General features: G+C 38.1%; 1 protein-coding gene across 1 annotated transcript in view; it reads left to right on the top strand.

Annotated features, from left to right (window-relative positions):
- The window catches only part of LOC134540065 (WASH complex subunit 3-like), a 97,500-nt gene extending 79,364 nt beyond the window's left edge, over positions 1–18,136 (top strand). The window contains exon 2 of the mRNA XM_063382524.1: positions 18,096–18,136. Coding sequence (XP_063238594.1) covers positions 18,096–18,099 — 4 coding nt within the window. The 3' untranslated portion in view covers positions 18,100–18,136. The remainder of the gene's footprint in view (positions 1–18,095) is intronic.
- The last annotated feature ends 5,478 nt before the right edge of the window (positions 18,137–23,614 follow it).

Genomic DNA, 23,614 nt, shown 5'->3' with positions numbered 1-23,614 from the left:
AACGAAACAGTCGCCGACGCGGGCAATACTATTGAAGGGAGGGCCCATACACGTATTTGGGTTCTAGTGTCTCGCGAAAAAAAATTTTTTTCCGGGTCTGTAGTTATTATAAGGGCCATGCATATTACGCGAAAAAATTCCGAGATTATGTGTAAGTTAAAACACTGTAGCATTGTCTGTGTTTCGTGATCGGGTGAGTTCTTTCAGGCGCATGTCGATTGTCACCACACCAATCCACAGTGATTCAGCGGGGAAGCAAACGCGTCCTAACCAAGGCAACGACTTCTCTCGCATACGGCCGCCAATCACAAGTAAAAGAAACCTCTGGTGCGGGTATACCTTGTTGCAGTCTAATAGACTTTCGGATTTATTCGCGAAAAGTGCCTGCCCCTAGTTTAGGCATTAAAAAAAACATATCCGGTACAGAATCTTGAAAACACTCGATGGATTTGCATTACAACCTTCATCTTCATCTCACCGCCGTATGGTGTCACGGGTTTGCTGTCGAATCTCATGGTTGTCCCATGCACGACGAGAAGACTGCGCGCCAGTCCAGAGGCGACAGACACCGCGCTAGAAGCAACCAGCGAGCGTCGCACCTATCATCCCGCCTCAACCGACACAGATACACCCCTGGCTAGGCGGGCCGCATCGCGCTGGGCGTTAGCTGAGTCCTGCGGCCCGCTCGACATTGTTGCCTGGATGACGTCACCGCCGCGATTGCGAACCTCTCCGTAAGGAAGCCGCGGGGAGGGGGGAAGAGAGAGAGAGAGAGAGAGAGAGAGCTTGCAAGAGAATAGGAGATAGGAGATAGAGGAGAAAAAAAAAGGGAGGCGGTAAACCGCGGCTGAACGAAGACCGACGAACAGACACGAACTGGCACGAGCGAAGCGAAACGTCGCAGTGGAAAAAAAAAAAAATACTAATATTTGCATCTCCTAAAATCGAAAGGGCGGAGCCGGAATCACAACAGTCTGTCCGTCACGTGGCCTGCAGCCAATAAGATAATCCCGAAAAATTTTGCACCTGTCAGTCCGTAGAAAGTGTGGTAGCTTCATACGTTTGACAGACTGCCGGATAAAATTAAATATTTGGAAGATTTTCGTGTGTCAAATCTTATTACCTATATTTACAATGTTCTGTATATTGTTTGATTGCTAATCTGTTTCTTTAATTTTTTTTTATCTTACGTTCGCACACATTAAATTTTTTTTGTAGAGATACAATTGTTTTCACGCAAACGTACAAATTTACAAATATATGTAATTTTACATGTATATTTCTGTCCCATTCGCAACGCACTTATGAACACCAGGTCGACTTGGAAATGATTATTCACTCAAGGACTGACCGCTTTTTGATACATGCACGTGTGTGATTGTTTTAACACTACAACAAGCTGCGGAAGCGCGTTCAAAGCCGTTCCTGTATATATATATATATATATATATATATATATATATATATTATATATATATATATATAGGCCATTTCTTGTAACAGAACACTTTCGGCGTATGAAAGTGAGTGGAGGGTGTTTCTAATTTTTTTTACGTGCGTAAAAAAGTGTAGGAGTTTTTTTTTTTTAAATAACAAAAGCTGCGGTGGTATTCACATTCCTGAACCGCTGGGGTGCAGGAAAATGGGCATGACGTTGAAAGAAGTAAGGGGGGGAGGGAATCCTCTTCTAGAATTACAGGAAAATGTTAATGAGGAAAGGATTCCCCGAAAGATCAGAGCAAAAACGGTCTACAGCTTGCTGACGCTTACCTGCCGGAATTTTTCGCTGCCACAAAGTTTACTTTCCAAAAGGAGAATCATTTCTTGCGTTAACACACCCCAGCGCCAAGCTACGAGACTTTTTCTATTGTTATTTTATATTTATCAATCTTTTTGAGAGATTGTGTTAAATATATTTTTTACCGTTATATATATATATATATATATATGTTAATAACATTTACATAAGCCTATCAATTTAAATATATGCACCAGTAATTGTTAAAAGAGGATTAAAGTAGCCAACGTACTTAAAACAAATGCAACATAAATAATTTAAAAATTGTTCGTAAAATTGTTCGCGTGGAAACATTACTACATGCACACGAAAATTTCGCGGATTTAATGACTTACAGAGTAGAATTGATGATGCTACGTTTTTCTCTAACCTTGATATTTTGTTCATTGGTTCCTGTATTCGAGAGAAACCATTTTAACTTTAAAATTACCTTTATGTGTTTGGACCTTTCAGATGCTGTGGATTTGTGATTGGTTCGAAGTATCTAAGATTTACGTCAAGACAACTGAGTAAAGATGTTACAAAACCCAAGGTGTGGCTGACGTTTAAGAATTTTTGGATGAACCGGACAAGTTTCCCCGTCTCTAAACTGTTAAAATAATGTTCAATTTAAATTAACAAATAACTCTAGTTACAAGTTATCCAAGGATCTTGGATGAAAGTAATGTGAAAAATCATCCTTAATTGATGGTTCACTCACGAGACTAATTTACAAACCCCCCCCCCCCCCCCCCCCCAAAAAAAAAAATTGATCAACACTACAACAAAAACACTATTTGTCCTTCAATGTGTGTTTACTTTGTTTACATGGAATCAAATAATTCGGAAGTCAAAATTCAGTGTAGTTTCGACGAGGCAACTAAGAAGGAACCTTTGTTTATCTGAGGTGGATTCAAGTGAAAATTTTGTGAATTTACTGTAGTATTCTAATCAGTACAGCTATCACCAAAAATAAAATAAAATTTTGTACTATCCTTTATTTAGATCTCACAATCGTGATCACCTCGGAATTTTTGGTGGTATTTCAGGCGAGGACGAGTCCACTAACAAAATGTTATTTCGTATATATAGTCTGTGTAATTTATTTATGTCGAAATTTGACGAAAGTAATATATACTAGTGGTACTCATTTCCCAATGGTAAATTGTAGAACAAGACAGGAGGAGAGACAGGATCAGTAATGAGATAGTGCAAGCAAGAGCATGACCACAGGACTTGAATGAAATCATAGACAAAGCAAAAATGAGATGGTATGGCCATTTTCCAGAGCAAGGGAAAATAAAGGCTCCATAGGAAGATGATGGAGTTGTAGTACAAGAAGGTACCAAGGAAGACCAAGAAGAAGGTAGGAAGAGCGGATAGTTAGGCACAATATTATTGACCGTGTGCAAGTAGTATTGAAGAATTATTGAAGACTAGCCGTGTGCCCGACAGGATTTGCCAAACGTTCACATCCTTTTTTAAAACCCTAAGTGTTATGAAGTTTTACTAAGTAGATTGCACCATGATCGAACAAAAGTTTGAGCGGGTTTGAATTTTACTGAGCAATAGTTATTAATTGTGTATAGGGTATATTTCGCAATATGTTTAGTTTACTGTTTGGAGCGGTCCCCTACGAGCGGGCGTGTATTGTGACAGCGAAAATGACTAAATCTGCAGCGAAAGAAAAAAAAAATTCATCATAGCAGTGCACTCAGTCATACCATGATCTGCCTGCTTTGTGCAACATGAAGAAAAAAAATTATCACGACCGGGGGCGAAAAGTAAATGGCTAATGATGTATTAGGCAGGTACAAAGAGATGTTTCCCGAAGCGTCACCGGTCTTTTCTCTTCAACCGCCACTCAGGTCCAGACTTGACTCTTCCGTTATTGTCTTACCTTTTCGCTGCAGTCAACAACACCGCAGCCAGATCCTGGTCAGATATGTTGCTCTCCCGGAAAGACTGAAGCAAAATGTCACGTCAATTTTATTGGCTCAATGTGATTGTACTGTGTGTGCGCAGGGTCGATCGAGTTTATAATAATTGTGCAGTTACATTTTTGCCCAATTATACTGTAGGTGTATGTGGCCGCCTTACAGGAATATAGTAAAAGGAGGAGAAATTGTGGTGAGAGAGACGAAGATGAAGGGCATTTGGCTCTGCTGATCCGGCCTCAGGCTGAAAGCAGTTACGTATTATGGTGATGATGATGATGATGATGACTTGCGAAGCAAACACGTAATGTTTGTTTGAGAACACTGACCACCAAATGAAGTTGTTGTCGACAGGACGATAGTGCCAGAAGTACGCGTGTTGCCACTTTTGAGGGAACAAATCTTCAGACAAGTTACCGCGAAGCCGACTGTAGCAAACGGGTGTTAAAAAAAAACAAAAAAAACACCGCGTCCGCGCTTTTCCTAACGAAGCTGGTTTCGCCGACGGCCGTGGCGGTCAAGCGATCGACCGCGAGAAATCGATTGTGGAACGCTTCGATTGTGGGTAATGGACCGATGAGAGGAGCACGTCGCTCCTTTGGCACGACCAACGACTTGAGAAGGAAAAAAAAAATTATATACATATATATATATATATATCCCCTTTCACGAGCTGATCTGTCAGTTCATCTTCGCTAGCTATAGCTTCTGCTACTTCTCTCCCCAATTCCCCCCCCCCTCCTACATAATATTCCATTCCCTTTCCCAAACAACCGAGGCGACACAATCCCTCGCCTGAGTGGTTTAGAAGCAAGGCCGGGAGTAAAATACGATTTTTGATGTACAAACATCTTAACTGTCGGTATACGGCATTTGATAGGAGTAAATTTCAAAGAATGAAAAGGGATTCGCATGGAACGGAAAAGTGTAACCACGGTGCTGCCATCTGTGGCATATGGCGTGAACCAAAGTTCACAAAGTCAAAGTAAAAAGTTATAGTATAAACAGTTCAATGAATTTTTAACAAGATGGGAAGTATTTTAATAAAATTCCTTGTTGAAAATCAGCTCCAAAGTTGGGGTTTAGTATTTTTTTCCAGTATTTTTTCGCATTGGACCCTTTTCATTATATAATTTAACCTTTTCGCTCTACAAATCGATTGATTTGATAGTTAACGTTGCTGCTCCGGCAACAAATTCTAGCGACGGATGCTGAAACTACGTGTGATTAGCGTTCAGAAATGTAGTTTGAAACACAATTTGCGTATATTTATCGCGCTTGGCATTATTTTAAAGACTTTTACGTTAAATTTCTTGTCTTACTTTGGTATTATGTGTTTTGCAACATGAGAACACATGCATTTGCTCGTTACCGAGGTTAGATGTTACACATGCTCACTCACATTTTTTTTTCGCACTAAGTGGAAACGAGGCTGTCTTTGCTGTGAAAAGCTGTCTATCCCCTTTCACAACACCATCCCCCCCCCCCCCCCCCAAACTATTCTCAACCATCATATAGTAACTAGATGTGGTGATGAAAAGTAGAATAATAATGTAAATAATATATTCGCCATTTAATGACGTAAACAAAAGCTCCAATGTTAAGATATAAAATTACATAATCGTAAATCTGTACTGCAAGCTTTAGCTAATATTAATAAATATATATATTTGATCCATGTTTGTAGAAATTTATTTTCATTAATATCTCATGCCTTTAGTAAAGTGTGATTTAATACAAATGTTTGAACATACGCTATTGCTATTTTTCACTGTTTTTCATGAGAAAAATTCAAGAATAAAAAATAAGAAATATAAATGAAAACAGACCCACAAAGAACAAGCCTAAATCAGCTGATGTCGAACAGATGTACCCAAGAATGAACCTATACACGTATTATGGACAGCACAACGATGACAGCGCAGACGAAAACATCCAATAAAATTATTCCGTGGAAGGAATTTAGTCGTGAACAAATAACACCACAGACGAATACAGTGAACTAACAACGTCAAGACAGTTTCAACAAAAACAGTAAATGCAGACAGACAACAAACCGGGACAACGCAGCAAACGTACCAACACAACGTCGACAGCACCGCGAACTCAGTAGGTTTCCTATGACAAAATATGTAGTTGCGACGTTTCGGGAGCTGGCCTCTATTAACCTTCGTCAGCCACACAGAGATTGAAACTGCAGTGGCGTATTATCAACAAATTGTTTTAACACACAAAAAAAAAAAAGAACCATTTAAAGAAAAGTAAAATATGTCAACCAGGATTTCGACTCGCACCAGTTAATGTTAAACAAACTGATAGCGTGCAGTTTACAAACCTCAACGTTTAGGTTCATGTATATTATCGAATGGATTTAATATTTGTAGAAACCTTTGTTTTAATTTAGACGTGTGGCTTTTGTTTTGAGAGTACTTAGCCAATTGACAATAGCCGCAGCAGTGTTTTCAAAAACTGATTTACTTGGGGATGAATAAAATATAATTAATTGAAGATTAAACACAAATTACCATATTTCTAACTTCAAAAATTAAAAAAAACTTCCATACAAACTTTCAGCCCCCTTTTTTAACCATCTTAGGGAAAGAATTATCAAAACTTATTCCTTATTTCTCCCCTACGTAGTACAAGGAACTCCTATGTAAAATTTCATGCTTCTAGACACATCGGTAGGGGCAGGTATTTTTCGCGAATAAATCTGAACGCCTATTAGATGCAACAATTTATACGTGCACCAGCGGTTTATTCCTTGTGATTGGCGGCCGTCTGCGAGAAAAGTAGTTGCCTTATTTGGCTGAACCACTCAGGACGCATTTTCTTTCGCAATGAATTACTGTGATTGGAGTTTTAACAATCGTCATGTACCTGAAAAGAAACACACCCAATCACGAAACACAGACGACGCTACAGTTTTTTAAATTTCAGCTAGTCTCGGAATCTTTTCGCGAAATATGCGTGGCCCTACACATCGGTTTAGGCTGTTCGTTGTCTGTCACTCAGTGTCAAGAATTTTATTAAATAGATGCTGTTCCCAGTCAATGAACATTTTGCGCGAATAAATGTTTAAAAACTAACTGTGCAAGCTGATTGCATTACCTAAACGGTCATGTAATTTCTCTGCAGGAAGGAAATGCTACGTCGTATGCGTGAATCGAATTCTCTTCATTATTTTCAACTTTCATTATAGATTACTCTGTATCACGTTTTCCTTGATGTGTCGTGTTCAAAAAGGTCACCGCTACGTCTTAAAATCCATTTACATGCGGTGGATAACGCCATCTCTTTTAAATTCTGTCTGGAGATTTGCATAAAATTCTCTTAAAAATTCTAATTTATTCTGTACACCATGCAGCTATCTATATAACCACATCTCCGCCGGTGTTCTGAGCGTTAAAATACAAAAAATAAAATTGTATAATGAAAGGTAGTTCATGACTCCATACGCTCATAATTGCGGATGCCACATATTCGATATTAAAAAAAAAACAGTAAACACGTAATTTATATGCATGTTTATAAAAGAGCTTTGCTAATTTTTTTTTGTTTCAGGCGGGATTCTGATCGTAGACTATTTTTTTTATTTAAAGAAAGACATCGTGAGAATTTATTTTTTAATTATATGATGTACGTAGATAAGTTTATAAATGTTCTTAACCATAAATATTTTGTAAACAAAATAATTCTAATCGAAAGTACTAGATGTCAAATTTTCACCGTGCAAACCGGAAATTAAACCCGTATATGCTTGCTCACGTACTTAAAACGCATGAAAAAAAAACATTCGCCAACCAGCTGGTATTTAATTACAGCATCGCGGCACTCATTTACAGGTATGAACTAAAGTTTTTTTCACTCTGGCCAAGGGACTTGGAGGGGATTAAAAAAATAGTGCTGGAAAACGTTAACGTAGATTACTACAAATTCAATTTTTTTGCGAGCCGTCGCACTGTTTTTTTTTTTTTGCACTTCCCCACACACGTAGGATCAGAGGTTCACGGCTGACCGAAAGTATACGATGCCTCGCCACAATCGCGAGACCCCGGCTGTCCTTAATTAGCAATTATTTCATTTAAATTTTTATTTTTGCAAGCGCTCCTGTGGCGTAGCCCACAATTTGCATCCACTCGGCTTTCCTTCCTTCCTCTCTCTCTCCCCCCCCCCCCCCCCCCCCATTTACTTTTTCAACCAACACAATTCGCAAAACGGTCTTTCAGATTGCATTCTCAAGGCAGTGTTGTTTGGCGACGAAAACGAAACTGAGGCACCAGCCACGTCAAAAATCTGAAATTTTTTTCCCCCATAAAAACCTTACCAAACTACTTCAGAGGAAATTTAAGAGTTACATATTTAGCAGGTTTAACTGCACATACATTTTATTCAAACATTCACGCCGTTTGTAACCAAGTAAATCATGATTTTTCAGTAAAGAGTACCTAGTACACAAATTTTGACATATAGATGTTACCTTTATGCAAGTTTAAAAAAAAAAAAAATCGGCTAGTTCAATTTTAAAAAATCAGCTATAAACTCCTCACAAGAAAAATTATTTGAGTGGGTATGCCATTTTATATTGAGTATAAATTTATTAGCAACAGGCAAAATTATAGCATTTTCCTGTACGCGGTACTAAGAATTTTTTTTCACGCTCAGTGGTTTTTCCGGATTAATGTTTAGTTCGAAATAAACATATTTCTCTCATACATGGGAATAAAAAAAAATATAAATGAGCCAATCTTTAAATACGCGCCTGAGATGTGAAACATCTATCCTAGGTACCGAGCAAGTTCATGTGTTCTCATGTTTGAAAAAAAAACACTTACTTATAAGTTTAATACGGAACTCGGACACGAAATTAAACGTACAATTCTTTCAAATATATGAGAATTGTATTTTCAACTATACCTAATCCTTGACGTGAATCACTCGTAGTTTCCACACCTGCCGCTAGAATTCGTTGCCGGAGCAGCTACGTCGACTATCGAATAATTTTAATTTTCAGAGCGAAAGGTTAAATAAATGATGAAATGATTCCGATAAAACCGAGAAAAAAATCTTGAAAAAAAAAAAAACCTTAAACTCCGGTTTCGGACCTGATTTTCTACAAGGAATTTTATTAACATGCTGCCCATCTTGTTAGGATTCATTGAACAGTTAATGCTATAAAGTTTTCCTTTGGCTTTGTGAACTTTTGTTCGCGCCATCCACCACTTACATCCATGCTACTTCCGTTCCATTCACGAAATTACTCCCAACCAAATTCCGTATAGCAGAGCTAAGATGTTACGCATCAAAAATACCTTTAAACATCGATGGCTGCTGTATTTTTTTGCTCGCGTGTGTAATGTCAAGAAATAGCTAATGTGTAATCGTTTATTTTTGTTTGTCGTGCGAGTAAGTAGGCACTGCACGATCACGACAACGCTGGCATCACAACAGCGCGACGGCGCGATGCGAAGTTGGCGATTGCGACAGAATAAAAACACGGCGTTATTGCGAACATACGGTTTCTGGCCACTTGACAACCAGAAATAAACGATAGTAACTAAAAAAATGTTTCTTGCTGTCGCATACGCACCAAACATACGACAGCCATCAACGCTCACTTTTTTTTTTTAAATAGATACTTTTGAGAGGGTAATTTGTTTGATTTAAATCTGACATTCAATTGTAAAAACCACTGTGCTTAAACTTATTTCAGAGATTTCGCAAATAAATTCCAGTAAAAAATAAACCTTAAAAATACAAATATAATAGCTAAGAGAAGTACCAATTCACCAGTTTAACATTCTTTTGAAAACAAAAATTCTGACACGCATTTCAGTAAAGCATCGCGCTATTTTTATTTCAGAATTAGTCCTTAACATATCGGAGGACAGCAGAGCAACATCGATAGGCACATCTCAGTAGCAGAGCCAGAGTTAATTCGCTGATACTTTTAGCTCCAGGCTGAAGTCCCTTTAGAATGCTCATTTCTCGACAGCAGGTATTTTATCCTCCGGACTGGGTTCCATTGTCCGGGCCTTATTGAGACAACTTCGGGACAATCAAGTAAACCAGCAACCATATGGTTGCGGATTCATTTCAGCATCGGTTTAAATTAAAACATGCATAAATGGCTCGCATTTTATTCGGACGACTCAAGGACACTGAGAAAACCTCAACCAAATAAGTTCCAATCACTTACTCATCAGTTTATACCTTCTTCAATTCAGCAGCCAATTTACATGTAACTTTTACCCCCAAAATACAAGATACTGTGGAGTCTGCCCAAGAGGTCATTGAACCCGCGAATTTTTCATGTCCCTGTGAGTGTATGTTTTTCAAATCTTCTTTGCTACCGAATGAATTCCGATGTAACTCTTATCAATATACGTGCATTATTTTCGCCATTCGCGACAGTCGACGAAGGGTTGTTGTATCGGAATTTTACTATCAAACCCCACTTTGAAAACACCACGTTTAAACAATTTTATCGCCGGTGTGAGCACACCTTAGCGAGTATTAAAGAATCTGGCTCACATGCCGTTTTTAAAAAGTCTATTCCGTGACAGACCCAAGGGCACAAACTTTTCCATTACATAGTTTTTTTTACGCACTGTTTCCGTATCATACGTTGTAAAATACTGACAACGGGTTAATGGTCAAAGCAATCATGTACAGTTTTCACATGATGGTGTCACTTTATTGCCTGAAAACATGCCACTCGAAGACTTAGCTGACTGTCGTTTTATAATTTTGGCCTTATAGATTTACTACCGCTTGAAACCAATTTGGACGGACAATTTTTTTTTACACTTATTATTAAAAAAAAAGTTAAATTTTCCAAATGTATACGGTATACTCTTAAGGTAATGTTTAAACAGCAATCAGGTATGTATTCATGGTCTCGGCTAAAAGAACATGTTTTGCATGTAAATCGCTTTTAAGTTTTTTTTATCGAGACCAATGTCTGAGGCTACTAGCTAGCCGTTATGACTTCCGTAATGTCGTGTACAAGTCGGTAATTCAAATTCACAACATCCTAGCCAAATAACGAATTAATTATCGAGAGAGTAATTACTCGATGGCCTTCTTAAAACATGCGGTCCAGACATTCGATTTTCAGTTAGCTGTCGTAAATTTCGTTGACTATTCACTGTTAACAATTTTATCACTTTAAATTTACGAAGAACGCTGGTTACAAAATAAGTACGCGATCTTCGTCGATTTGTGGACGCTCATTTCACAATAACGTGAACACGAATTCGAGAGTCCAGGCAATTAAAATATATATATATATATATATATATATATATATATATATAATGTTAAATTTACAACTCTAAAATTGGGGTAGGCTGTGTTGGGAAATTGTCGCAAGTTTTTGACGTGTTCCAACGTGAATACGTCGCTGCAGGCCAGACGACGTCCGCCAACTTAGTTTTCTTTCTTTCCCTGAAACGTCTGGTCCGGCGAGCGACGCCAGTTTGGAATCGTCACCAGCTGTTCGTTCTTCTGATCGGTTCTTTTCGTGCCATTCAAATTGCATTGATTCTCCATGTGCCTCGACACATTTATTTTTTATCTCCACAAAATTTGTCGTAATTTCGTCTAGCAGTTGTCGTATTTTTTTTTTTTTTAACTTTTTAAACGTGAGTTAAAATTTCACTGTTTTCTGCACCAAAAAAAATTATTTTTATCAAATTGGTTGACACTGTCTGCTCTTACAGTAGATAGGTCACCCGGAATAGAACATTCGAGACCCTTGCTTGCTACTCGTAGTGACCTCGACCTGTATATATATACATATTATATATACACATATATATATATATACACAAAATATATGCTTATAATGACCACCTACCTCCCTCTCTCTATATATATAAATATATATGCGCTACTCGAATATACTAAGCCCGTTGTATAGTTTATAATGTTTCAAAATCTATCGTACTTAGGTAAAACTTCATTTTAAAAAATAACAGGCATCCCAATTCGTGAGAAGTATTCACGTCGAAAACACTCTCCTCTTCCCACATGCTAGTTTACGCACAGAACTGTAAAGTCGGAAACCAGCGATGGCTTCTGCGAAGATCTGGACCTACCAAGGCTGTTGCGGGGCGGGGCGGTGGTGCCGGCCACCATCACGGACTGTGACGTCATGGAGGCCATCTTGGACCAAACTTAAACGTGATCTTTGACCTTGACATTCAAAATGTTTCCATAAACTGACCCAAATTTTCGCCGAACTGAATCCAAAAGTACCAGTTTTGAGGAAAACATTTCCACAGGAAAATAAAAATAACAAATTATCTAAAATTTGTTATTTTAAGAGAAAAATTCCGTTTTCGAGTAATTTTTTTATATATATTTTTTCCTAAAAAAAAAAAAAAAATCCAGAGGGACGAGTTTTCCGTAGAGTGGCTTAGTTTTCCTCGCTGATGCTTACATTCGTTAAAAATGGCCAAAATTCAAGTATCCGGGAGGGGTTGGTGGGGGGGGGGGGGGGGGGGAGGGTTTGCTACGAAAAAAATTATTTTCTTTATTTTAGGTGCGCCATTCGTTTCAAAGTATGATTTCTCTAAGAGTGTATGTAGTTGGCGGCTCTCGTGGAGTCGTCTCCCTTCCCTGTCGCAAGAGCGGGCCTGTTCGTCTTCGTCCTCTGACGTCAGGCAGCGAGCCCCGGGGAGATTTGTGGCCGGTCGAGGGGAAAGGTGAGCATAAACCATCCTCGCAAGTAGGGGGTGGGAGTGCAGGAGAGAGACCGCGCGGAACCCGCGTGCGTGGTTGTTCGCTTCCTTAACAAAGAAAAAATATATATAATTAAAAAAAAAACCATAAGTAGAGACGGGAAAAAATTCGCAAATTCATTTCGCGATACTCTGAAATTCATACACACATATACCTTTAAGCTGTTTTTTTTTTTGCAATTGGCCCACTGTTCGTCTGGGCGACTCTGGGCCAATGAGGAACCCTCAACCAAAGAAGTAACGAATGACGAGCAAACCAGTTGAGACGACTCACAATTCAGCAGCCAATTAACTGGCGTCATTTGCCCCGAGTGTACGGAGGAATGTGTAGACTATCCTGAAGGTCATCGAAACGGCGAATTTTTTTTAGGCCCCTATCCATAAGGTCATCATGACACTGCAGCTGGAGTTTTTTGCCGTTTTAAATAATTTAAGCTTCAGTGAGGACAATTATTAATGCCTTTCTGAGGAAAACTGGCCACTTTGAATTTTTTTGAAGAGAGAAAAAAATTTTTTTTTCACCTTGAAAACGCAATATTTCCTTTAAAGTAGGGAATTTTAATTTTAATTTTTTTTAAATATTTTCCTTTAGAAATGCTTTTTCTTAAAAACATTTGGATCGATTTTGGCAAAATTTTTAAGTACAAGGTCAAAGGTCACTGTTAAGGTTATAAAGATGGCCTCCGTGACGTCACAATCGAAGATTGAGACCGGCACCAAAGCACTACAGCCTGAATACTGTCCTCAGACCTACTATCTACTAAATAACTTTTATTAAGAAAAAAACATCATCTAGCGTACAAACGCTCAACCAATAATAATAAATGTTTAATATTTAAAAAATAACTAAAATAATTGGTACATTGCGCAGCTACCTCCCTGCGCAGATAAATAAAGATCAATGCAAGCAAATTAAAGAATCGTATCACAAAACATTTATAATCATTCAAAACGTTTACACTTCAAATAAATGAACAGTAAATTCAACCTCTCCCCCCTTTCCCAACTTTCCTTTCGCTTTACAAAACTATAGGCTCGTATCACTGCCGAGACATCAAAAATAAATTTTAAAATGCTTCCCAGCATCCTTGCTATCCTTCATAACAACATAAATTCGCTGTAATATTTATTTATAAATGGAACATAAATATTCATGAGAAATAACAGATAGTGCAGTCGCTGCACTAATCAGAATCATTAATTCTTTGGTAAGGACCTGAGAAATTCGCGTTAGTGAAAAAGGACTTTGTCTGCTCACCCATTCGATATATATATACATACATACATATATATATATATATATATATATACATACACGAGTATACATTTTATACACATCTCCAAGACGTTCAGGCCCAATTCTGGGAAGCAAAGCCGCTGTCTGTCCGACGAATGGTTCTGAAAGCGTATGTCGAAAAAGCGTTTAGCGTTCTTCATGTTCCCCCCCCCCTTTTTTTTTATTAAACGCTGTCTTCGTACGTGTAGATTGAATACGTTTTATTTTAGAACTCAAATAAAAAAACTGATATATAAATTAATGTCAAGTTCCAAATATATTTAACCAATACCGCGACGACACGACAGAAAAGACGATAACAGAAAGACCGTTCAGATTTGGCATTCACGTTGAATATATATTTGACTAATTAATCCGCGAAGATAAAAAAAAATAAATGAATCTATAAACAATGCCGAAGAAGAAATATTCGCGAACCAATCAGCGTGCTGCCAAGTCGCGCACGTGGTGAAAACAGCACACGCGCGCACAGACACGAAGAGTAGGATTAAAAAAAAAATGGGATTGGAGTCGTGTTCGTGACCTTTAACTTCCCCTCCCTTTCCCCTTCCCTCCACAAAATCAATTCAGCCGGCAATTCCTTTTCGGGTGCTCCTGTACCGTCACAACCAAGTTGAGCGCGCGCAAGAACTAGAAGAACTAGACCGACGGGGCTCCCGGTTTCAGAAACCAGTGCTAGTTCCCCCTCCCCCCCCCCCCCCTGCTCCACCTACCGCATACTACTACTACGCTACTCATCAACCTACCAGCTAACCTCTCCCCCCCCATCCCCCCTCGTCAAGGTGCACCGCCCATTCTTCCCAAACAAGAAGGTTTCGTGGGTGGTGGGGAAAGGCTTGCTGCAAGCGCGCTTGAGAAACGGTAAATAAAAAAAAAATTATTCGAAAAACTTGTCCATGTTCACCTTCACAAGGTCTCTCTCTCTCCTCACCCGGCCTGTCTCCGCGAGTCATTGTTCCTCCCCCCCCCCACCCCCCCCCCCTTGCTTCATTCTCGTCATCCTTCCTCCTTCCTGCTGAAATACTTCAAACAGACACTTACGACCAGACCGCGCTTCCGTCTTCCCGCAGAGTACAATATAGTGCAGAGATTACACGTGAGCTATTTAATCATCGCAATATATTTGCTTGTCCAAACGAAATCGCAAACATTGGCACGATGAAAAGTATCGTGAATAGCATACTACGTAAGTATTTAGAGTAGTAAGAAAATTTGTATCAAAAAGGTATGTGGAAATTTAAGGGATAATTTTTTTTTCTTTAGCATAAGGAGTAGCAGAAGTTTATTCGCCCAATATAACAATGGGAGATTGAAGAAAACCATAGGTATCAATGGTGATGTTTAGTTTCGTGATGCTTCGCAAAAAAAATTCCGACCACGGAATTTTTGCCAAGATTCAGCATATCAAAACGCGATCGATAGAAGGTTAATATAAACATTTTATTTACAGTAGTTAAAAGTTATAACGCTTTGGGAGTTTCGCAAGGTAAAAAGTGAGTTAAATAGCGCGAAGACACTGAAGAAGAAAGAAAAACTCGCTCGCTACTTCTTTCGGGTTGTTCCCCCCATCCACAAACCTTGACGTTTCGGCTCGCGTTGCGAGTTAGCGTGTATTCACAGCTGCCACTTAGCACACGTTTAGGTATCTTAGCGCGCGTTTAGGGTCTCTTAGCACGTGAGTACACATGTGGGCAAAACGTTTTCTCCGAGCGTTCAATTTTGAAAGAAAAATTAAATGAGTAATATTTTCAAAGTGAAGAATTTCCTTTTTAATTTCTGGGCCAGCTGATTTCAACATGAGTCAAGTGGCGGTAACAGAGGTGCGAATTTTCTAGCTACTCACCGATATAAATTATTTTGTTGATGTATAATGAATGCACCAACTATTTTGTGATGACGAAAAAAAATAATTCTGTGTCCCAACAAAAAAAAAAGTTATCAATGATACAATACTTTACTGTCACTAGAAAGCCACTTCGTAGGCTCAAAGGAATAAATTTACTGTAAACACAAACTATTTGGTAGGGTCTTGACGATTCCGGCAGCGAATAACAGAGGCAGCTGCAGGAGTAAGCAAGTGATTCGCGTCTGGAAATTTTGTTAGATATGTACTCGAAAAGCAAATATTTTGTTGTTCAATATACTTATGACTAGAGACCGGAAAAATTCGCAGATTCATTTCGCGATAGTCTGAAAATTAATATACATAATACCTTTAAGCTGCTTTTCCTATTGGCTCACTGTTCTTCTGGGCGAATCTGGGCCAATGAGAAACCCTCAACCAAAGAAGTGACGAACCACGGCCAATACCAGTAGAGACGACTCACAAGTCAGCAGCCAACAATCTGGCTTTATTTGCCCGAGTGTACAGAGAGAGAGGGCTGTGTAGACTATCCTGGAGGTCATCGAAACCGCGAATTTTTCAGGTCCCTACTTATGACGCTAGGAAATATTTTACAGGTATGTACAATTTGAATTTCTTGTCTGATTTTCACATTTTAAAGTTTATTTGCAACATGAACAGCATGAGAACACGTTAATTTGCTCCGTTACCGAGGTTAGATGTTTGCGCATCACTGGCAAGTACCGAAAGACCCGTTCAAATTTTTTCCCCATGTGATGTCAGATGACGTAGGGGCAGGCATTTTTCGCGAAAAGATCTGAATGCGTATTAGACTGCAACAAGGGTGTACCCGCACCAGCGGTTTCTTCCTTGTGATTGGCGGCCGTCTGCGAGAGAAGTCGTCGTTGCCTTGTTTGACCGAGCCACTAAGGACGCGTTTGCTCCCGCACTGTGATTGGTGTTGTAACAATTGATATGTACCTGGGAGAAACTCACCCAATAACGAAACACAGACGACGCTACAGTGTTTTGACTTTCATCTAGTCTCTCGAAATCTTTTCGCGAAATCTGCATGCCCCTACGAGATGAATTTTCTAGCCCCACGACACAGTAAGATGGTGGGAGGGGAGAAGGGAGGAATGACCGTTGACGGCAAACAATCACCACCACCACCACCACCACCACCACCACCACCACCACCACAACAACAACAACAACAACAACAACAACAACTAAGTGTGAATGCGCTGGGTCGAGTCTGTGGTCGCGGCTCTAGGGACAGGTTTTGAAAACGAAGAGTCATCCGGCGGGAACGGCTCTTGGTGGGTTATTAGCCTCTGGTGACGTCGTGAGGAAGGGGGTTGCCAACCTGCGGGGGAAAAAAAACTTGAAGCTCTGCCTATAGTCTATGTAGTATAGCTTGCCTCAAAATAATAATTTGACATTTCTTAAAATTAATACCAGTAGATTCACGATTATTTCTCTTTTTTATTTTTTCAGTCCAGGCCAGAATCAATTCGCGTATGCATACACAAGCCATGTTTAGACTGGTATTCTAAGACACAAAACTAAGGGTTTAGATGCTGAATATGCTACACCTGTAAGATAGCCGTATTCCTAGTGCACGATAGAACAAGCTAGGGCAAGTATTTTACCCTCATTAGGCTGCAATAAGCTATGCCCGCGTTAGCAATTGTTTCCGTGTAATTAGCGACCATTCAGACCTCGTTTGCTTTCGCCCTGGATTGGTATGCTGACAGTAGATATTCCCCTGAAATAAACCCAGCCAACTACGAAACACAGACAGTACTAAAATACCAAAACATAAAGTGGTCTGTAAATCTTTTCGCGAAAAGTACATGCGCTATCCATATTTTTTTTTTTTTAAGTTGTGGAAACTTTTTGAATTAAAATAGAATATAAACGTTCATAGCACAAGTTTGATTATCGTAAGCCTTGTTTGTAACTGATTTTTTTTAAATAGCTAAAGGAATGTGAATAAGAGGTATAAATAATAACTGTATGCATATGCATTAAGTAAAATATGCATATTATGCTTTAGGTATAACTGATTTATAGTTAAATACAATATATTTGCTACTACTTTAAAAAATATATTTATACTTTATTTATGTTTAAATGCTAAAATATATGGTATATTTTCAGTGTAGATATTCTAGAAATAACAGTTGTATTTGAATGATCCAAATGCACAAGCTGTATGTTTGCAGTTAAATATGGTAACTAAGAACTTGTAACTGGAAATATGTTAATATGAACCAGCAAGCCGCGGCCCCGTACCACTTATTTTCCTCAGTACAATATGTTAACTGTCTATAAAACTTGGAAAGCAAAATAAATGACAGTGTTAAGTTATTTAGCAATCTATGGTTTTTATGTACATGCATATTTTTATTTTAAGATAATCTGAGGATTTCATAAAAGCTGATATTATGAGCAGTACAATGTTTTAATTTAAGTGGTTTTGTTTCAGGTAACTTTCTTTGTCTGACATCCTGGGTGCTGAGAATAGTGCATGCAAACTCGATGAGGTAAGTAGTACTTAGTGTTTCTAAATATATTAAAAAATATTTACAAGTTACTTCTTCATTACATTGGGAAATGAAATCGATTTTTAAATTTTTTTTGTATTAACATTACTATTGAGGTGCCGAGAACTCTAAAAAAATCTCTTAGTAGTAACCAATACTAATTTAAAAATAAAAACTCCTAAGTTTCCAAAGTGCATAGTTATGAGCGCTAGGCCATTTGATTTATGGTCAGAATTCCTGGTTAGTGAACAAAGTTCGCAAATTCTATTTATACCTTCATACTAACAAACGATAAATTGTTTGAAACATCTTATGATCTCGAAATTTATGAACAGATTTTCATTAAACATAGCTTTGGATCATCCCAATTCAACTAGCATTAAATTAAAAAAAACCTAATTGAAATTGGGCCATCCGTTTGGAAGCTACGATGCTACAGCAGACATGACACAAATATTATCAAAACTTTTGTCTGAAACAATTTTAGATAATATACACCATTACTGCTAGAGGTTGAAAAAACCTGGGGTTGAAATAAGAAAATAAATAAAATTTCCCTACCATTTACTCTATCGAATTATTAATTTTTTTTTTAAACTTTTTTAAAATTTGTTGAAAACCTTTGTCTAACGTAATTTTTACGTAACAAACCATTACTGTAAGGAGTGGAAATAACAAGGGTAGAAAGACAAAAAGTCGTTACTTTTTTTAATAGTAATACTATAAATACGTTATGATAATAATACATATTGAAAAACTCTTAAACTTTATATAAACACTTTGGCTGAAACAATTTTTGATGAAACAAACTATTACCGTAAAAACAGGGGTTTAAATTTAAAAAAAATTAAACTTCCTTAGAATCAAATTCGTCTGAATTTATTATTAACAATCTTAATATTACATTAAACATAAGTCCAGAAAAAATTTAATACGACCACGTTTTAGTGCGAGGGATGATGAAAAATAGTGCCGAATGTCAAAAATAATTGCATAACTTCTTTAGTAGGCATAATATGAAATTTAAGATATTCAGCACTGGACGGACTGACTTAAAAACACCCAAAATATTTTCGCCGCATGGAACATGATAAAATGTTTATTGCATTTTTTTAAAAATTTTAAATATTGGCGAACATATAGGAAGTTAAGTTCTTAAAATGTTCCAGGAGCTCATAGAAGTTTCCAAAATATTTCCGGGAAGAAAAAATAGGTAATTTTGAAATCTACCTACGCCTGCAGGCTGAGCCAAAAGGTTTTTTTTTAAAATTCAAATAATAGTAAATCAGGTTAAGGTATAGTTCGTAAATGCTGCAAATGTACACGTTTTTCACAGACTTTTATTGATTTCATAATTTATATTTTGACGTGACAACGTCTAATAAATCGATGAACGCCGGCTGCACGCACGAAAAAGGATGACTCATTGTCCCATTACGCACATTGTCCCGTTACGCTGTGTCCCATTACGCTCATTGTACGCTTGCGCCGCATCTATCTTTCGTCCACTCGATTGGAATAACCATCGATTTGACTTTTTCGAGGCACATTAAACTTGAAACACTCCCATTCGTTTCTTACTTTTCCTATCATCGTCCTATCCTTAACAGAATAACACAGATTGGAAGAAGTTAAATAGCAAACATGTACAAAAGTTATAGTTAAAAAATAATATATTCGTTAAAGTAATAAACATATTTGAATTAATGAGTGCAAATAAAAGTAAATTTATCAATTAAATTGTAGATTTCATTTCACTACTTCCTTTGTTTCCATACAAAATAGTGATAATTCAATAAAAAATTGATTCAATTTTATTCATAAAAGTATATATGCAATCATTTCATCAATGTTTTGTCATGACGTTGTCACGTTAAACTATCGTCCGTAAACCGACTTTACAGACAACCAATTTTTTTTTTTAATCTGGAGCAGAATACACGAGGGGGACAGGCGTGTCAAGACGCAATACCCCGGGCGAACCTCCCCGCCGGCGGAGGAGCGGGCAGTGGAAATGTCAGACGGTCAGACGCCACCGTTACGTAACCAGCGCCGATCCCGACCACGTGCGCCGCTCCGTCCAGCTGTGGTCTGGACCGGACCGATACGTATGGGGCGTGCGTATTTCGCGTAAAGATTCCGAGACTAGCTGAAAGTTAAAACAAATGTATAGAGACCGGAAAAAAATTCGCGAATTCTTCTCGCGATAGGCTAAAATACAAATATTTATAACTCAGTGCTGCCTCTGCTATTGGCTCGCAACTCACCTGGATGACTCTGGGCCAATGAGAAACGCCCGACCAAAGCTTTATGGAATCACAGGCTGCTATGTTGGGACGTCTCACAATACAGCAGCCAATGGGTGGGTGACATTTGACCCAGTGTACGTAGAACTGTGGAGTTCATCCTGGAGGTCATTGAACCCGCGATTTTTTCCGGTCCCTAACAATGTAGCATCGTTTGTGTGTCATGATTGGATGAGTTCCTTTCAGGCACATTTCGATTGTTAAACCACCAATCACAGCTATTCAGTGCGGAAGTAAACGCGTTCTGAGTGGCTCGGCCAAATAAGGCAACCACTTCTCTCGCTGACGGCCGCCAATCACAAGGAAAAAAACCGTTGGTGTATTTATACCTTTTTGAAGTCTAACAGGCGTTCTGATTTATTCGCGAAAAATGCCTGCCCCTACCGATACGCCATTTTATAGGTGCAGGCGGTACTTACACACGAACACGATAAAAACATTTGTCATATTTCCGGTTTTAAGATTAAGAGGTTTCGTTCTGGATAAGTAGGGACCGTTCATGATCAACTCTCGACAACGACAATGCAAACTATGCTTATGAACCGCTGGTCCGCTGGACTTACGACCGGAATGTCTTCTTCAGAGTTACGGACCCAGATGAGTGTGTATCGAAGCCCAAAAGTGGAGGGGGAAGTCTCTGCAACACACATACCAATATGGCGGCCGTCTGTGTACCTACCCCTAACCACTAGCCGGTACCTTCCCTCGCGTATGGATAATGTGAAGAAAGAAAATACTCTACAGCAGGTACAATGTATTTCTTCCCCTCCCCCCTTGTAAACTTCACTGAAATAATCATGTAAAATCACAGATATATTTTTGTATAATTTTGTACATTTACATGAGAGCGATTGTAACGCTAAAAAAAAAAAAAAAGTTCGCAGTAATACTGGGTTCGGATTCTGGCCGGGGAATTAATGAGCTTTTTCCAGTATTAACTGCGCACATTAGCAAACACAGTAAAACAAAATGAATTCAAATGGTTGAATAATCGATTATCTCTTCCATGGTATTGACGCATTGCGCCACAACGGTACACTGCCGAGGAGTGAGAATAGGGGCGCAGTGGCAGAAGTGACTACCACGCACGAGTCCGACACCAATTTACGGAAGACTTAACGTAAATAACGCACAGACGTAAGCAGAAGAGGCAAGGTACTGTTACCGTCAGCGGACAGCAAAGTAACTCTGTACGACGGGGAACTGCGGTCGGGACAGGACGGAAGCGACGTAAGGAGAGCTAACGGTGACGTCAGACGCGAAACGCTTTACAGACAGCCTAGTTTTTAAGTTAGCCAAAGACCTTTCTAACAAAAAAAAAAGTTAATCAATATCCGTCAAGTAGTTTTCAATTGATGCTCGCACAGACAAACAAACAAAAATTTTTAAAACCATATTTTTGAATTCTCATTAATGTTAATATTTGATTCTTAATTTCATCCAATGTAGAGCTTTTCGGCCTCTAACAGTTTTATTATTAGTACAGATATAACATCATTCAAATTTTAAAAAAAAATGTGCCTTTGTAAGAGCGACAAGAAATATTACAATATTTTCTTGTAGTATTTCAAACTATGTCTTGGTAATTGGTTTCCAAAGAAATCTTTTGTAAAAGTACAAAAAACCGTTTTTCTTTGTAGTTTTAAGTCGACGAGAAGTCATAATGTTTAGACATGAAAAATCCAGTACAGATTATCGAAAGCACTCAAGGGACTTGCATTACACATTTATCTTCAATTCTCCGCCACATAATGTTACGGTTACTGCTCGTAATTCATAAAAAGTCTTACGTACGACGAGAAGACTGCGCGCCAGTTCAGAGTTTTGTTCTTAGAGGCGAAACCGCGCTGGATGTACCAGCTAGCGTCTACCTAATCAATATCACGCCTTACAAACAAGTACACTCCTGACTAAGCAAGCCTATTTATCGCACACAATGTGTTTTATCTTCCTAGATTTTTGTCTGCTGCGTGATACGCTGAATTCGGGTGAGTACGAACAAAACAAAAGTTTAAAGAAAAAAAAATCTTTCCTGAGTACCTGCAATTTCTTGGAACTGAAACTCGTGAGAATGAGTTTCAAGCAACCCAAAAGCTTGAAAAAATATTTTTTTTGATTCCTTCTAATTGTCTGATTTCGCTACATAAATAAATAAATTCTAAAAATTGCAATTAAATTGGTTAAGTTATTAAATGTATTCGCAAACATTGTAATGAAAATATCTGACACAATATTGCATGGAGTGTGATGCTGACACATCAGTTTACGGACACTATGTTACCCAGAAATTTTTAAAAAAAACTAAGAACATTGTAACCGGCAAATGAAAAAAATTTTGGTCCAGAAAATTTACTACGGTGGAGGATTAAAATGCTTACCATATGTAGCGTAAGGATAATTACACCGTCAATTATCAGTCGATGGAATCGCAAAGGATCAAAGGATATTCATTTTTTTATTTGAGGTTTTCGTTTACTAATTACAGCAATAAACTTAAACGACGGAATTTTGAAAAGTGTAGCATGGGTAATTTTGTTTTCTAGAGTTTATTCAGTGTAAATAACATAACGATTTAATGACCACGCGCGTTCCGCCTTGCGGAAATGTTATTAACTCACGAATGGGAGGTCGTAGCTTCGATCATGTCCAACTACCCTGAGAAAGATTTTTTTCTGATAGTTCTTCATTTACATGTTAAGCATAAGGTGTCGCAGTTCTTAAAATTACATCTGTCCATGTCCAATATTGCCAATGAATGGGGTTTGGTTGTAAATTAGAAGTAAAAAAAACACAATGATCTTTAACTGCTTTAAAGTTATCTGAAAAAAAAATCGATAATCTTCTTACTCTTTATTGAAGTTTTGAATGTACCATCAATAAATGTCAGTAAGATGGAAAGATATAAACAGAAAACTTTCATCTTGGATAAGTATAACAGTTCTTGGTCTATAATATTTTTTGTATCGTTTAAAATAAAATAAAAATTTTATTCACTGTACGGCAGCAATTCTCTGAGGCTATAAAGTTGTTTCTATTTGACATCCTCAATAATAAATTCAATACTAAATGCCAATTACTTTAGAGGGTAAACTATTAATAGCAGACAGTCACAGTTGACTTCAAACAAGCCATTTAGCTATAAGCTATGTGTTAAT

The sequence above is a fragment of the Bacillus rossius genome, chromosome 16, assembly GCF_032445375.1.
Source record: "Bacillus rossius redtenbacheri isolate Brsri chromosome 16, Brsri_v3, whole genome shotgun sequence".
Lineage (NCBI taxonomy): Eukaryota > Metazoa > Arthropoda > Insecta > Phasmatodea > Bacillidae > Bacillus > Bacillus rossius.
Note: the sequence above shows the minus strand (reverse complement) of the source record. Positions and strands in the feature narration are given on the sequence as shown.